This window comes from Pseudorca crassidens, chromosome 19, assembly GCF_039906515.1.
Source record: "Pseudorca crassidens isolate mPseCra1 chromosome 19, mPseCra1.hap1, whole genome shotgun sequence".
Lineage (NCBI taxonomy): Eukaryota > Metazoa > Chordata > Mammalia > Artiodactyla > Delphinidae > Pseudorca > Pseudorca crassidens.
In genome coordinates, this window is record NC_090314.1 from 12561301 (window position 1) to 12576418 (window position 15118).

A 15118-nucleotide genomic window follows, 5' to 3' on the forward strand; every position below is an offset into this window, starting at 1 on the left:
GTCCCCTGCATTGGCAGGCGGATTCTTAACCACTGCGCTACCAGGGAAGTCCTGTTTACTCGGTCCTTGATCTTCTGCTTTGCTTGGTGAGGTCTTTTATCTTTCATGACAGGGAAAATGTTACCTACTTTGTTTATCTAGATAGATAGTTTTTCAGGATTATCAACTTAATGTAAGGTATTCTGGATCTGGAATTTCTTGGTGTCCAGTGGTTAGGACACCGTGCTTTCACTGCTGAGGGCCCGATCCCTGGTCAGGGAACTAAGTTCCCACAAGCCTTGCGGTGCAGGGGGGAAAAAAAAAAAAGATATTCTGGATTTAAAAAAAATGTTACTGAGATTTCTGTGCTGGTGTTTATTATTGTTTTGTTTTGACATGTTCTCCTGTGTGACTCCTGGTCTGAGGCAGTTTCCTTAGGTTGTTAGGTACAGGGTCTTTGAGACTCAGGAAAGCTCTATCTAGAAAAATGTGCATGCAAATTCAGGGAACTCATGGACCATCTGAAACTCATCTTTGGACCTCTGTAGTCCTTTACACGGTCCTGAAATCAAACTTTTACCTATAAAACAAATTACCAAGTAACCCGCAATAACCTCTACCTCATCACATCCCTCAGCTTTGGGGATGAAGCTATGCCAAGACTATCCGCCTGGGTGAACCCCTGAAAGTGAACGGGAGTTGGAGCCTCAGTAAAATCCAGTGGGAAGCGGGACGTGGTGATTCTGGTGATAACCTGAGGAGAGGAGCCTCAATAACGGGGCCCCTGCACATTCATCAACCACCTGCTGAGCCCCTACAACGCGTTGGGACCTGTGCAACGCGCGGGGGGCTAAGCGCTAAGAGGCTGGTGGGGACTTGAGCTATGCAGGAGAGGTCAGCGCTGCGGAGTGGGGAGTAGGCGAGAAGGCTTCGATTCTCCCACGGAGCAGGAAGCCCGCCTCCTCCCTGAGAGCTGGGGAGCGGTGGCCGACGAAGCAGGCGCGGCCCCCTCCTCGAGACCCAGGACGCGAGCTCACCCCTCTGCACCCACTGGCCGTCCCTGCCACGTCCTTTTCTCCAGCCCGGGCCTCGCACTGGGGCTCGGCCGCGACTCGCATCTCTCCTGCGGTGCCGCTGACGAGAATGCTGATGTTTATTTGTACTACGCTTTGCAGACAGTGTTTTCATCGGTGGACCCAACTTTGCCGGCACCGACGAACCTCTAAGTCATCGAAATCGCTCGGCCACCACTGCCTCCGGGACCAAGAGGTACTGATAAGAGCCTCATCGAGCCCTGAGGCTGGGGCCGCTCTCGGAAGCCTGGGGACCCTTGTCCGTGCGCCACCTGGCGGGCGGGGGCGGGCCGGGGCGGCGCGCGGCGTGATTGGTCGAGGCCCGGGGTGCCTTTTTGCTGGTGACCGGTGGGGGCCGGAGGCTGAGGTGCGAGGGCCCTGAGAGTGGGCTACTGCGCGCTGCTGACCCCGAAGTCAAGTACTGGGGCGCCCGCCGGACGGGACCTGGGCTGGCGTCTCTCAGGCCGCCGTGATTTGTCGTTTGTGAGGACGTTTCACATCCCAGGGTGGGATCTATTCCGCCGTTCCCTGATGTTCATGGAGTCCTTGCCGCGGCCCAGGTTCTTTCGAATTTCCAACCAGGCCAATTAAGATACTTATCTAATAACTAATTATTAAAATTTAATTTAGTGGCAGTGGGAAAGGACATACTCAAGGTACAGAAGGCAGGTTTGGCTTCAGAAAGAAGGAAGAAAGCACTATCCTCTGAGGCTGCTGGAGGAACTGAGACGACAGATGTGGAGGGAATGAGCACAGGGTGGCCAGCAGAGTTGATTATTTGAGGCCTTTTGCTAAGAAGGGTGATTAAGCATTGGAGTGGGCAGATTACCCAAAACATCATCTAGAAAGGAGAAAAATGCTTCTGTGCCCCTGATCTGCTGGTTATGTCGGCATTCTCTGAGCTGGGTTGTGGTGGGGACAGGGCGGAACTTCAGTCACAGGACTATAATCCACACTCCACTCCATTGACTCCCAAGTGGGAGGAATCCCAGGAGTGCAGCGAATGTGGGAGAGGCCCGAGGGGTCTTCATGCGGTCGGGTGGAGCTGAGATTCTCTGCATCAGAGAGTTCACACTGGTGAGCAACACTGCTAATGTAATGAATTCCACCTTCAGACAGAATTCCCACCTTGGAATTCATCAGAAAACTTGTACTGGAGAGGCCCTTGGAATACCAATGCGGAAAAGCCTCTGATCAGAACTCTCACCAGTTTCAGCATCAGAGCATCCACAGTGCACAGCGATCTGGGGATTTACTCACTGTAGGACACTTTCATTCCGACCTGAAACTTTGCTCTGATCTTTCCTCTTCTCTACCGATGTCACTAGACTGGAAATGCCCTTTGTGCCAGCTAATTTTGTCCTGCTCCTTGAGGACAGGGCTACCTTGTTGTAGAAGAGCGTATCGCATTCAGCCCAGGGTTGCCACTCAAAAATTAACCAATGAATGACTTAAATAAATAAGAGGCCATAAATGATGAATTGGACATTTCAAATTTAATTAACTGAATGTAGAATCATAATGCCTTTGCTTCCTTTATTTTTCTATGCAGATCCTTTATCCCCTAAAATGATGGCCATGGCATTAAAGGTCTATATCACCCATCTAATATAAATTATATCTCTTTATGTGATATGGGGACACGTAAAATGTTAAACATTGAACCAAAACCTTTCTTTAGCTGAGGGAATTGATCCACTATACGATTTACTCAAATACAAGATAGCCACAGATTGCTTTAAACACACCTCTTCTCCTTGCAACTTTCAGCACTGAAACAAAACAAAACCCAAATCAGATACTTCACCTGTACCATCCTCAAAATCTTTCTTTCATAAGAGGCTTTGTTTACTTCTTGATCTCGTTTCTGTTTTTATACATTATTTCCATCTTCTTGGATATATTATATTTTTTTCTTCATGTGAGCTATATCTTAAATGTATTTGCTGGGATTCAGTATTCTTACTTTTGCAGCTGCTTCAGCATCATCACAGGCTTATGTTTTCTTCATATGTAGTAGTATGCTCAGGATAATCTTGAAAATTAGTTGTTCTTGTGTGTTTTGTTTTGTTTTGTTGGCTGAGCCACACAGCTTGTGGGATCTTAGTTCCCTGAGCAGGGGTTGAACCTGGGCCCTCAGCAGTGAAAGCGTGGAGTCCTAACCACTGGATGGCCAGGGAATTCCTTGAAAATTAGTTTTTAAATGACTTGTTATTGAAAGGATTAGAATCTATTGCAGGACAAACCATATGTTGGGAGCCTCACTATCTACAGCAGAACCCTGCCAGGCTGGATGTTCTGTCCGTTGAATACAGGCAACGCCTCTTTAACTCCTTTCTTTCTTTCTTTCTTCCTTTCTCCCTTCCTTCCTCCTTCCTCCTTTCTTCTTTCCTTCCTTCCTTCCTTTCTCTTTCTTTCCTTCTTTCTTTCTTCCTTCCTTCCCTCCTTCCTTCCTCTCTCTCTCTCTCTCTCTCTCTCTCTCTCTTTCTTTCCTTCCTTCATTCCTTTCTACAGAAATTTATTTTCTCACTGTTCTGGAGGCTACAAATCCCAGATTGAGATGCCAGCCAATTTGGTTCCTACTGAGAGCTCTCTTCCTGGCTGTGGGTGACCATGTTCTCATTATGTCCTCACATGGTGGAGGGAGAGGGAGGGAAAGAGGAAAGAAGGAAGAGAGGGAGAGCGGGAGAGCTTCTTTTTCTCTTAAAATGTTTTCTCAGGTACCTTGGGGAAAAGTGTCCCTTTTTTCTCTCTATGCCACGTGGACCCGTTCATTAGCTAGAAATAAATTCCAATTAAGCAAAGAAACAGCAGTAATGCAGGAAATGCAAGTGAATCAAGGAAAAAGTAGCCATTTGTTTTTAAGGCAAACAACCAAATAACCAGTGCCACCAGCTTGTAAAGACCCCAAACACACCCAGAAATCCCTTCAGAATTCATCATGGATTGTCTAATCTTGGTTATTCCCTGAATTTCAATTTCCTCATCCATAAAGTGGGGAAAATACCCACGCTTCAAGTTTGTGGGAGTATAGTACAAAATGGTATATCTGACAGTCCACTGCTTTGTGTATAGTAGGAGCCCAATAAATGCAGTTTCTTTTTCTCTTTTACCCACTTTCTTTCTCCTCTGATTTACCCCGAGTTAAAGATGCTTTCCCACAAGCGTTAGAATTCAAAGAGAATAAAAATTGCATCTTAACCACTACATTGTACTTATTTTTATTTCCTGTTTTTTTTTTCTTTCTGTGTTTTGTCTTAAATGTACATTATTTCATCTACCTTAAGGACACTAAGTAGCCCTTGTGAGTTGACATGGGAATCTAATTACCATTATAACACTGTTTCTTTGTCAGGGCCAATGTATTATGTTTGCAGGTCTACCACAGAAGATTTCTTCCTTTACAAGTGGGAATTCCATTGTGAAGTGCTTATAGGAAAAGTCAAAACTTCTTTCTACTGCTTATAAGTTTTAGTTCTTGTTTCTAAAATGAAATTCCATATCTCAGCCAATTCTGCTGCCTATGTATTTATTACTGGCTTTAAGCAATTCGATTTTGATAGTACCTTGGTGTGTCTGTCTTCACGTTTCTTCTGCTTTGTGTTTGTTGAAATTCTTCGATCTGTAGATTTATAGTTTACAGCAAATTTGGAAAGTTGTTAGCTGTTACTTCTTCAAATGTTTTTCTGCTTTCCTCTTTCTTCCCCTTGGGACTCTAATTACACATGTATTAGGTTGATTAAAGTTGTCTCACAACTTACTGATTGATGCTTTGTTCATCTATTTTTTTTAAAATGTATTTTTTAATCTCTGTATTTCATTTTGGATAGTTTCTATCCAGTACATTTTTCATCTCAGACATATCTTTCATCTCTAGAATTCAGTCTGGGTCTTGTTAATATCTCTTCTCTGTCTTTCTCCGTGCTCATGTTTTCCTTTACCTTTTTGAACATACGGAGTATAATAGCTGCATTCAGTGTCCTTGTCTAATAATTATCATCTGTGTCATTGCTGGATCTGTTTCTATCGATTTTTTCTCCTCATTATGGATCATGTTTTCCTTTTTCTTGCATGCCTTTTTGATTGGGTGCCAGGCATTGTAAATTGTATGTTGTTGGGTACTTTTTTTTTTTTTTTTTTTAATTCCTTTAAATATTTTTGACCTGGGAAGCCCTAAGCTAACATTTTTTAATGTTACCTGTTCCGGTCACTGGGCTAGGTGTTATTGAATTTAATCCCTATCACGACCTATGGATGGGTACTATTATTTCCCCCATTTTACAGAAGAGAAAGCTGAGACTAGGAGAGTGATTTACCCAAGGCTGAGTTATGTGTCCCACAGAATTCATGTTGAAGTCCTAATCCCCAGTACCTCAGAATGTGTCTGCATTTGGAGATAGGGTCTATAAAGAGGTAGTGAGGGCTTCCCTGGTGGCGCAGTGGTTGAGAGTCCGCCTGCCGATGCAGGGGACACGGGTTCGTGCCCTGGTCCGGGAAGATCCCACATGCCGCGGAGCGGCTGGGCCCGTGAGCCATGGCCGCTGAGCCTGTGCATCCGGAGCCTGTGCTCCGCAACGGGAGAGGCCACAACAGTGAGAGGCCCGCGTACGTAAAAAAAAAAAAAAAAAGAGGTAGTGAAGTTAAAATGAGGTTATTAGGGTGGGCCCTAACCCACGATGACTGGTGCTCTTATAAGAGGAATTTAGGCCACAGATATGCAGAGAGGGAAGACCATGTGAAGACACAGGGAGATGGTGGTCATCTGCAAGCCAAGGGGAGAGACCTCAGAAGAAACCAACCCTACCAACACTTTGATCTTGGACTTCTAGCTTCCGGAATCTTAAGAAAATAAATTTCTATTGTTTCTACCACCCAGTCTATTGTACTTTGTTCGGGCAGCCCTCATGAACTCACAGGATCACCACAGCTAGTGAGTCCTGAGCTTTGGGATCTGTACTGGCTGCCTGCCTGCAGAGCCCACCACTGCTGAACTGACCACTGCTGCTGAAAGGGTTCTCTCAACTACAGGCTGCCTATCAGCTTCCTGAGAGGGGGAACAATCTGTTTCTTCCTCTATCTCCTGCTGTGGACAAAAGACCACACTCTTTAGCAGGTACAAGTTCTTTTGTTTATTCAGCTGCACAGCTAGGGGAACTTTCTGCTATCAGTGAATTCCAAAATGCACATGTGAGCAGGGCACTCATACATAGAAACACGAACAGATTATGACTGGACCAGTATGGCACCTTTAAATCCCAGGAGCCCCTCTTGGATACGGAACTAGTTCCTGTAATACAACCAAACTAAGTATACAGAACCTCTGCTGTTGGAATAGCTTCTTTTGCACTAATGAAGTCAGAAGAGATGGCCTCAGGTCAACATTTTGCCTACAAAATATTCTGGTTTCAGCTCTTTTCAGTGATGAATACAGGGTGCTGCAGTCAAAATGATGGCTATTTCTGGAGTGACCACCACCAAGACCAGAGCTCTAATCCATACCCTTGACGTCTTGACCACATCATCTGCCTCCCAGATCCTGCTCTGCCCTTTCAGGGACCAGGACTCTCCTTCGCCAGTCAGTTCGCAGCACCAGGCTGCAGAAGTGGGGAGATGTTCCATGGGGTGGAGCACGCTCATGGTCTTCCCAAATTTGTTCTCTCCTTCTCCAGTTTTAATTGGGCAAATTGTCACCCTGCTAGAGGTGTTTTCCAGCCTCCCTGGTAGGTAGATGTGGCTGTGTAGTTGAATCTTCACCAAAGGATTGGGTCCCCTTCTGCGACACCTGCTGAAAAGGAAATTGCCAGTCCTTGAGACCATTACTTCACTCTTCCTGGGAAATGGAATGTGGATACGGTAAGGATCCAGCATCAACCATGCAGACAAACACATCCTAATCCAGGGGACAGAGGAGCAAGGTGGGTCCCTGACGTACCTGGTGAAATTAAACTGAGCTGTCCCTTAGACCAGGGCTTGAAAAAAATTTCCTGTAAGGGGCCAGAAGTAAATATTTTAGGCTTTGTGAGCACAGTCTGTCACTTAACTCTTCTTTCCTGCTTTTTACACTTAAAAAAATGCAAAAACCATTCTTAGCTTGTGGGCTTTAAAAAAACAGGCCGCAAGATGGATTTGGCCTGTGGGCTGTTTGCTGACCACCTGCTCATGTCTGGACATTTATGTGATAGAGAAATAAAACTTGTATCTCAGAGTCAGGGAAGGCCTCTCTCAAGAGGTGACACTTAAGTGGAGATCTAGACAAAGTAAAATGTGACTTATGTAACTATCTGGGAGGAGAGCATGGAGTTAGGGAATGGAGAATGAGGACAGAGGTCCTGAGGTGGAAAGGAGTTTATAACACGGGCCAGTTAGCAAGTAATCACCTCCTCACTCCAAGTCTGCCGTCCCCTGCCGTACTCTATGAGACTGGAGCTGGAACTGTCGACATCTCCCCTTTGCCAGCTGGCACAGTGTCAGGCTTTGCCAGTAAAGGGCACTGGAGGGACAAAGCAAAGAGGAAGGGGCTTGTCCTTCTGGTAGTTTTCCTTCTTGTCCTTACAGTGCAGCACCCGTCCTCTGGTGAGTTTGCGGGCACCTCGACCAGTGGCTTCCTGCTCTGACCTGCAGCGCCTTGATGAACTTCACCAGCCAGTGTCAATATTTAACAACTAGTTAAAAAAGAAAAGCCCTGATTTGTAGCATTCCTGATTTCCACGGCATGAATACTCTCACCATGACCAATTTCAGTGCAGGCTGGCGAAAAGAAGTGCAGAACTGGCTATTGCAAGCCTGTACAGACCAGCTCGCACATACCCCTGGGGCAGCCACACCTGTCCAGTCAGGCCTGAATTTCACCTGTCCAGTCTTGGGCTGGGGGTGCGGGGGAGGGTTGGCTCTCCTAGGTCTGCTTCTTCCTCTGATGCTCTCCCTCAGTCCTAGAGGTAGTAGCTGTTCCCCATGCTGCTATTCCTATATTAAGATCTCGTTACCTCCTTTAACAGATAATCCCCCTTTACTAGCTAGCACTTCTTTGTATTAAACGTTTCCTGCTCAAAGAACAAGTGTGGTTTCTGTCTCATGCCTGGACACTTGTAGATGTGACCCTGTCCCAAGAGGCAGCTCAGTATGGGGCCGAGGAAGGGCCAGGACCAAAGGCCCATTCACAATAATACTAATATAGGATGGCCACTGCCTGCACAGCTGCTCTGTGCCAGGCCCAGAACCCTAATGAAGTCGGCATCTTGGCTGTTACTCGCAGCCAAAGGCATGCTAGTTGATACAGTCATCTCAAACAGAGGGCATGAGGCGATGAGCTGAAGGTGGGACTAGGTAAACATTTTTTCCTAAATCAAGAAAGACACAGGAAAAATCTTAAGGTGCTTATAACTTTTATGGAATATAGTCCTAAAACTGATCAGACAAAAGTACAATTCTGTCTGGAGACTTTCTCACCCACAGTCCATTGGGAAGGCTCTTTTCTGGCATGAACTCTCTGATGTCTGATAAGCTCAGAACTCCATCTGTAGGCCTTCCCACATTCTTTACATAGGAAAGGTTTCTCTCCACTGTGGATTCTCAGATGCTGACTTAGATATGAGCTTTGACTGAAGGCCTTCCCACACTCATTACACTCGTAGGGCTTCTCCCCTGAATGAACCCTCTGATGTTGAACAAGGTGAGCACTCCACCTGAAGGACTTCCCACACACATGACATTCGTAGGGTTTCTCTCCTGTATGAATTCTCTGATGCTGAATGAGGTTTGAGCTCTGGTTGAAAGTTTTCCCACAGTCACTGCACTTATAGGGTTTCTCTCCAGAATGGATTCTCTGGTGGATTATAAGGTGTGAGTTATAAATGAAGGCTTTACCACATTCACTGCATTCATGGTCTTTCTTCCCTGTGGGAGTTGTCTTAAGGGTGACGACCATCTGCCTGAAGCTTTTCCCCTGAGCGGGGGACTGCTTCAGCCTTTCCCCTTTGAGATTTCTCTGCTGCTGCTCTAAAGGGGCCTCAACTTCAGAGGCAGCTTCAAATGTAGAGGTGCTGGTGGTGAGTTTTTCTCTGAGCACCTGTGATTCCACGTCAGTAATGGGTGGTTCTGGCAACGACCCTTTGTCCTTGGGCTCTGCATCATCTTCTGCAACAACTGATGGAAAATGTAAATATACCTGTTCTGGATGTATAGAGAAATGACACTTGGATTAGGATTTCTGGCATGAAAATAAAAGCTTAAAAAATATTCAATATACACACACGAGAAAATTCAGAAGGAAAGTCATTTAAATATGAACACTGGTCATCTGTTGGTGATGGGATTTTGTAGGGGAGAAGGTTTCTCCTTTTTTCTCACCCCTCCCCCTTATCTGTTTTTTCTAAATTTTCCTTAACGGAACACTGCAAAAATGTTATTTGAAAAATAAATTTCAAGGCAGGACCTTCTTTTTTAGGATTTACTCTTAAAAAATATGAGCAAAAATAATATTTTCAAGAAACTGGGGAGTGATGTTGTGTGGGAAGGGGAAAATGAGAATCACAGGTTGAGGGAAAAGGGACGTTCCTAAACGCGCAAAGACCCTGCTCCTCCTGACTCCGTGACCTTCACCTCTTCCCTGTCATTCCCTGCCCCACAAATCTCTAGCCACAGAAAAGGATCCCCAAGCAGCTGGCTCCTTTACTGAAGGGACGACTGCCTTCTTGGTGCTTTCTGCCTTTCCCTTTGACCTGCTCCTTAAAAAACGAAGAGAAGAGTGCTTTGCGTTTTGGTTTTTAAAACATCTCTAACGCTTTTTGTCTTTTAATTGTAATGCTTTCTGTAGTCTAAAGAGGACAAAAAGCAATTGCTATAAGGTAATGCAAGACTTTAAAAATACATTTTTTTTCAGGTTAAATGCTTGTGGTTAAAGAAATCTGAAACATGCTTGCTGAAAAAAAAAGTCAAACAGTAGTTAGCTTTGAAGAGAGACTTACAAAACAGAAGTAAAGGAGACAAGGAGAACTCTGCAAGAAAGGCAAGGAAGTGCTGGGAAATAAAAACATACTTATGGAGCAGACACTAAGATTAATCTCCATTTCTAGTTTTTCCCATTTTGTTGCCAACAAGAATTTGAATTTTCATAGGCTTTTGTCTGATGGTGGTGGGGTTGTGGTGTAAAATGAAGTATTTAAATAGAGTCTTCTTGATTAGCAAAATATTCATGTCACGTTCCCGATGGTTCATGAGGTTATACAGCACTCAGCAAGGCCAGTGTGTGGTCCTGAGGCTCTCCCTCTAGAGTTTGCCGTAGGAAGGAGGAGAGGATGTTTGTGGGGATGAAGGCAGGCCGGAAAGGAAGTTTTTGTGGTGAATCTGAAGGGCAGAAGTGTAGATAGAAGAGAGTATCAAATAGGGTTTTTAGGTGGGGCGTAGGTGGTAGATAAAGGTGATGACAGGCTGTGTCTCACGCGGAGTGTGTTATGGCTTAAAAAGTATGTTTTGGGAGTCATGAGAAAGTTGAAAAAGATTTCCAGGCTGGCCTGTAGCCCAGGGCAGTGGAGATGATGAGGCAGGAAGTGAATGAAGTATTTTCTGGTCCTGTTTTAGGGCCCTCTAAAGCCCGGAGATGCTGGTGAGGCTGTACAGCCAGGTTATGATTGAAATTTAATCCTTACAGCTACTACATGAGGTAGGTTATCGTTATTCCTAATTTCGTGAGTGATGAAACAGGCTACGTCTCTCACCTAAGAGGTAAGAATAGTAAGGGCAAGATGAGGATAGCCAACTCTTGACCACCTCCTCTGTGCCCTTTATACCCTCTCCTCCTCCTCTCCCTCCCCACAGAATCCTGCTCCTCACCACGCTCTGGGAAAGCCTGGGTCTCCTTAGGCTGGAGCTGGATGCTTGGTTTCTCCTGGGCTGCTCCCACAGGCTCCTTCTCCTCCCACGGCTCTTCCTGTGCAGGTCCGTGTACCGGGCCTGGGACCTGGAGGTGATCAGGCACCACTCGGTTTCTGTGGAGCCAAAGCTTCCAAGGAGACTTTGGAGAGCCTCCTCAGAGTCAGCACAGGGGTAGGAAGAGGAGCTAGAGTCTTATTCAGGACTTGAGGGCAGAAAAAACACACAGAAACACACACTCACTGCTCTGCCTGGCCCAAAAGAGTTTTGAACTTGGCAACTCCCCCTACTGCTGCCCCTCTGTCCAGCCTGAAGGTCATTGATCTGGCTCCCACAACAGATCGTATGTTCCCCTTCCCACCTGCAGTCCTGGTTCATCAAGTCCTTTCTCTAAATCCTCCAGCACAGTCACAGCCTCCTCTCCACTCTCAGGGTGATGTCCCCGCACCCAGGACTGGAGCTTCTCCGGTAGGATGGTCAGGAATTGTTCCAGCACCAGCAACTCCAGGATCTGCTCCTTGGTGTGCCTCTCGGGCCTTAGCCACTCACAGCAGAGCACCCTTAGTCGGCTCAGGGCCTCCCGGGGACCAGGAGTCTCCTGGTAGCAGAGCTGCCTGAAGCGTTGGCGGAAGATCTCCTGACTGGGAGAGCGGTTCCCATGTTGCCTGGTCTCACACTCCCAAGACTGTTCCTCTTCCTTTGGCTCCATCATCATAATCTTCTCTTGACCCTGTGTATCCTGAAGGGCCAGAGTTTCAGCTGCTGTTAGTGATCCAGCCATCCTAGCCTGGACTGGCTCTGTAGAAGGCCCATACTAGCAGGAGTCTTTCAGGGACACCCTGTAACATAAGTAGAAATCATTCCTTTTTTTTTTTTTTTTTTTTTTCTGTACGTGGGCCTCTCACTGTTGTGGCCTCTCCCGTTGCGGAGCACAGGCGCCGGACGCGCAGGCTCAGCGGCCATGGCTCACGGGCCCAGCCGCTCCGCGGCATGTGGGATCTTCCCGGACCAGGGCACGAACCGGCGTCCCCTGCATCGGCAGGCGGACTCTCAACCACTGTGCCACCAGGGAAGTCCCATTCTTTTTTTTTTTTTTTTTTAATTCATTAACACACACTCAGAATCTACCAAGAGTCAAACCCTGTACTATACCCTTTAATACTTTTTTCTCCATTCCTCTCCAGATTCTTATTCCAGTAAGAGTCATTGCCTTTGAGATACTTACAATCTGGTAGACAGATATGTAAAGAGTTTGCTACACTAGATAATACAACTAGATAAATGCTATAGCAGGAGAAAACAGCAGGAAAAAAAAAAGTGTTCCGGGATCCCACTGGAAGAAACAAGTCTTAAGCAAAACCCAAGTTTCCAGAGCTCAGAGCTGAGAAACGTTTCAGTGCAAGGTGACTGACTCTCAGAGGTATTGAAGAGGCAGCCTCCTCCCAGATGGCCTCTCCACTCTTTCTCAAGTTTCTGTAGTGGCCACAACAAAAGAAAAATTTAAAATTCCTATGAGGCAATCTTATTCAAACGCCCAGGATCTGTAGTAGGGTCCTGAGATGCGGCTGCTATGGGCAAGACGTGGTCTCGGGTAAGGTGTCCAGCGTCAGGAAAATCTAAAGGGAAGGAGGTGGGACGCACCCAGAGGCCATTAAAGGCACACAAACAGGGGCGCTGGCCGAGGACAAAGGAAGCACGGAAGACGAGCGCAGAAGGCTGTTTCTCGGGGTGATGTTCCGGCGGCGCCAGCCCGCAGCTGAACTCCTGCGCACGGCACTGGGCAGGGGACCGCCCGATCGCCTGGGGAGGGGGCTGTCCTCCATACCAGTTACAATTCCCCACCCTTCACTTTAACCCCTGGGATCTCCAGAGAAGAGAAGAGGCGCACCGGGCCAGCCACCGCCCTCCACAACACGTGACGTAATCCGTGCAACCGGGCGCGGGAACCGTGGGGACCCGGACCCCGTTCCGCGCGGTCTGGCCTCGGCTCCTCACAGGGTTGCCTGCGGGGTGTGCTCACTGCAGAAACCGCCGCTGCCTTCCGGGACTGGCCATAGCAGCGCGGGCCAAAGAGCGACACCCGGGGCGCCGCCGCCAAGACTCACCTCGCAGGTCCCGGAGCTCCCATCTGACCACTTCTGCGTAGCGCGGTTCCAGCCCACCCGCGGGGGCAGGTGTGCGCCTGCGCACCCGCGGCCGCGACCTCTCCGGTCGCGGAGGGCTCTGGGAATCGCAGTCCTTGGACAGGGGAGCGGGGCCGGTGTGAGCGGGCCTTTTGGCTTAATGGCTGGAGGGCCTCGCTTTTCTGTTCAGTTGTAGGCCCAGGGGCCGTCCAAGCCGATTTAAACGGCAGGGAAATTCCAGCCTGTGCGTGGCCTCTTTGCAGCGTTTCCTCCTCTGCGTTCTGTTTTCTCGTTACATCTTCCCAGACCTGATTAAAGGGTCACAGCCGAGGAGGAAGTTACCCCCAGGGAGAAAATATTCCCAACCACCGGCCTATGCGTGTCCGTTAGTAAATAAAAAACAATTCCTGCGGAGGAGTAAAAAGAAATGTAAGGTTGCAGTTTACTGGGGTAGGGGAAAAAGGACTTGTTGATAGAGGAAATCACTGCCATCTTCTTTTCCAATAATGAGAGAAATATGCGTCTGATTATGAGTTCTAGGGGAGGTAACCATTATGAGAATGGAAAAGTACAGTAGAACGTCCAAATTAACAAGGGAAAAAATAGGATGCACTAGAACTTGAGCAAACTAGTAAAAATCAGAAAGAAAAGAATCCAACTGGATCAAAAGAGGAAATCAAAAGCGAAATTACAAACTCTTGAATTCTGCAGGGGGGATCAGGAAAGCCTGAGATAAGAATTTGGACAATTCATTAGCTGTTTAGGGACAGGCAATAAACAGAACACTTCGTGGTAAAATCTATAGGACCTAGCAACAGCCATGCTTGAAAATGTATAACCTTAACTACCTCACTTGTTAATGAAAATAGATATAAAACAATTTAAGTCACCTTAAGAAACTTTTTTTTTTTTTAAGCTAAATTTTCTTTTTTTTTAAATTAATTAATTTATTTTTGACTGTGTTGGGTCTTTGTTGCTGCTCCCGGGCTTTTTCTAGTTGCAGCGAGTGGGGGTTACTCTTCGTTGCAGTGCATGGGCTTCTTATTGCGGTGGCTTCTTTTGTTGCAGAGCACGGGCTCTAGGCGCGTGGGCTTCAGTAGTTGTGTCTCGCGGGCTCTAGAGTGCAGGCTCAGTAGTTGTGGCGCACGGGCTTAGTTGCTCCGTGGCCAGTGGGATCTTCCCGGACCAGGGCTCGAACCCGTGTCCCCTGCATTGGCAGGCAGATTCTTAACCACTGTGCCACCAGGGAAGTCCCAAGAAACTTTAAAATCATAGTAAAATAAACCCAAAGAAGCAAAGAAGAGTGAATCAGTAAAGATAAAAGCTAATTAATGGGGACTTCCCTGGTGGCACAGTGGCTAAGACTCCGCGCTCCCAATGCAGGGAGACTAGATCCCACATGCTGCAACTAAGAGTTCACAGGCTGCAACTAAAAAAAAGATCCCCCATGCTGCAACTAAGACCCAGTGCAGCCAAATAAATAAGTAAATAAATACTTTAAAAAAACATGGAAAAATTAAAAAGAAGAGATAAATTCAAATGCTAATTTCTTTGAAATAAGCAATAAAGCCGATAAACTTGTTTAAAACCTTATTAAGAAAAAGAAAAATTAACCAGAATGGGAATGAGAAATAGAACATAACCATAGAATCAGAAGAGATGAAAAGAATTAGAGACCATTTCATTAGGGTAGGACTTTAGGGTAGGATATTGGAAAACCTAGATGAAATGGATGATCTTCTGGCAAAATATAAATTACCAAAATTGTGTGCACCAGCCAAATGTATATAAAACAACCCTGACTGGGGGTGGCAGGGGGTGGCAGGGGGTGGGTAAGAAGACCCCAAGAAAGTGCTAGAGAGCAATTACATTTAGATGTAACATGAAGCACCACTTTCTGGCAAACAACTGAGTTTTAAATGGGAATCATTAAAATACTTAACTAGAGGGAATTCCCTGGAGGTCCAGTGGTTAGAACTCTGGCACTTTCACTTCCGGGCCCGGGTTTGATCTCTAGTCAGGGAACTAAGATCCCACAAGCTGCGTGGCACAGCCAAAACAACAAAAACACTCAAC

The 15118-nt window shown here is 46.6% G+C and overlaps 1 protein-coding gene across 4 annotated transcripts; it reads right to left on the reverse strand.

The window, feature by feature from the left end:
• Positions 1-6157: 6157 nt before the first annotated feature.
• ZNF232 (zinc finger protein 232) lies at positions 6158-13155 on the reverse strand. Of its 4 annotated transcripts, none has more exons than XR_010937470.1 (5): positions 13025-13155; positions 11281-11758; positions 10881-11007; positions 7430-9221; positions 6158-6834 (listed from the first exon to the last, which is right to left on the reverse strand). XR_010937470.1 is itself a non-coding variant. In XM_067715668.1 (4 exons), the coding sequence occupies exons 2-4, from the start codon at positions 11698-11700 to the stop codon at positions 8461-8463; spliced, it is 1308 nt and encodes a 435-aa protein (XP_067571769.1). In that variant the 5' UTR covers positions 11701-11758; positions 13025-13155; the 3' UTR covers positions 6158-8460. The 4 variants fall into 4 exon arrangements, 1 of the variants encoding a protein (XP_067571769.1); XR_010937469.1 differs by having other exon boundaries at positions 6158-6837; XR_010937468.1 differs by having other exon boundaries at positions 6158-6882.
• Between the last annotated feature and the right edge of the window lie 1963 nt (positions 13156-15118).

Coding starts and splice junctions, on each gene's coding strand:
- ZNF232 (XM_067715668.1), bottom strand. CDS start 11,700: ATGGCTGGATCACTAACAGCAGCTGAAACTCTGGCCCTTCAGGATACA. Junction 11,008..11,280: donor TTGATGAACCAGGACTGCAG/GTGGGAAGGGGA, acceptor GATCACCTCCAG/GTCCCAGGCCCGGTACACGG. Junction 9,222..10,880: donor CCAGGCTTTCCCAGAGCGTG/GTGAGGAGCAGG, acceptor CTATACATCCAG/AACAGGTATATTTACATTTT.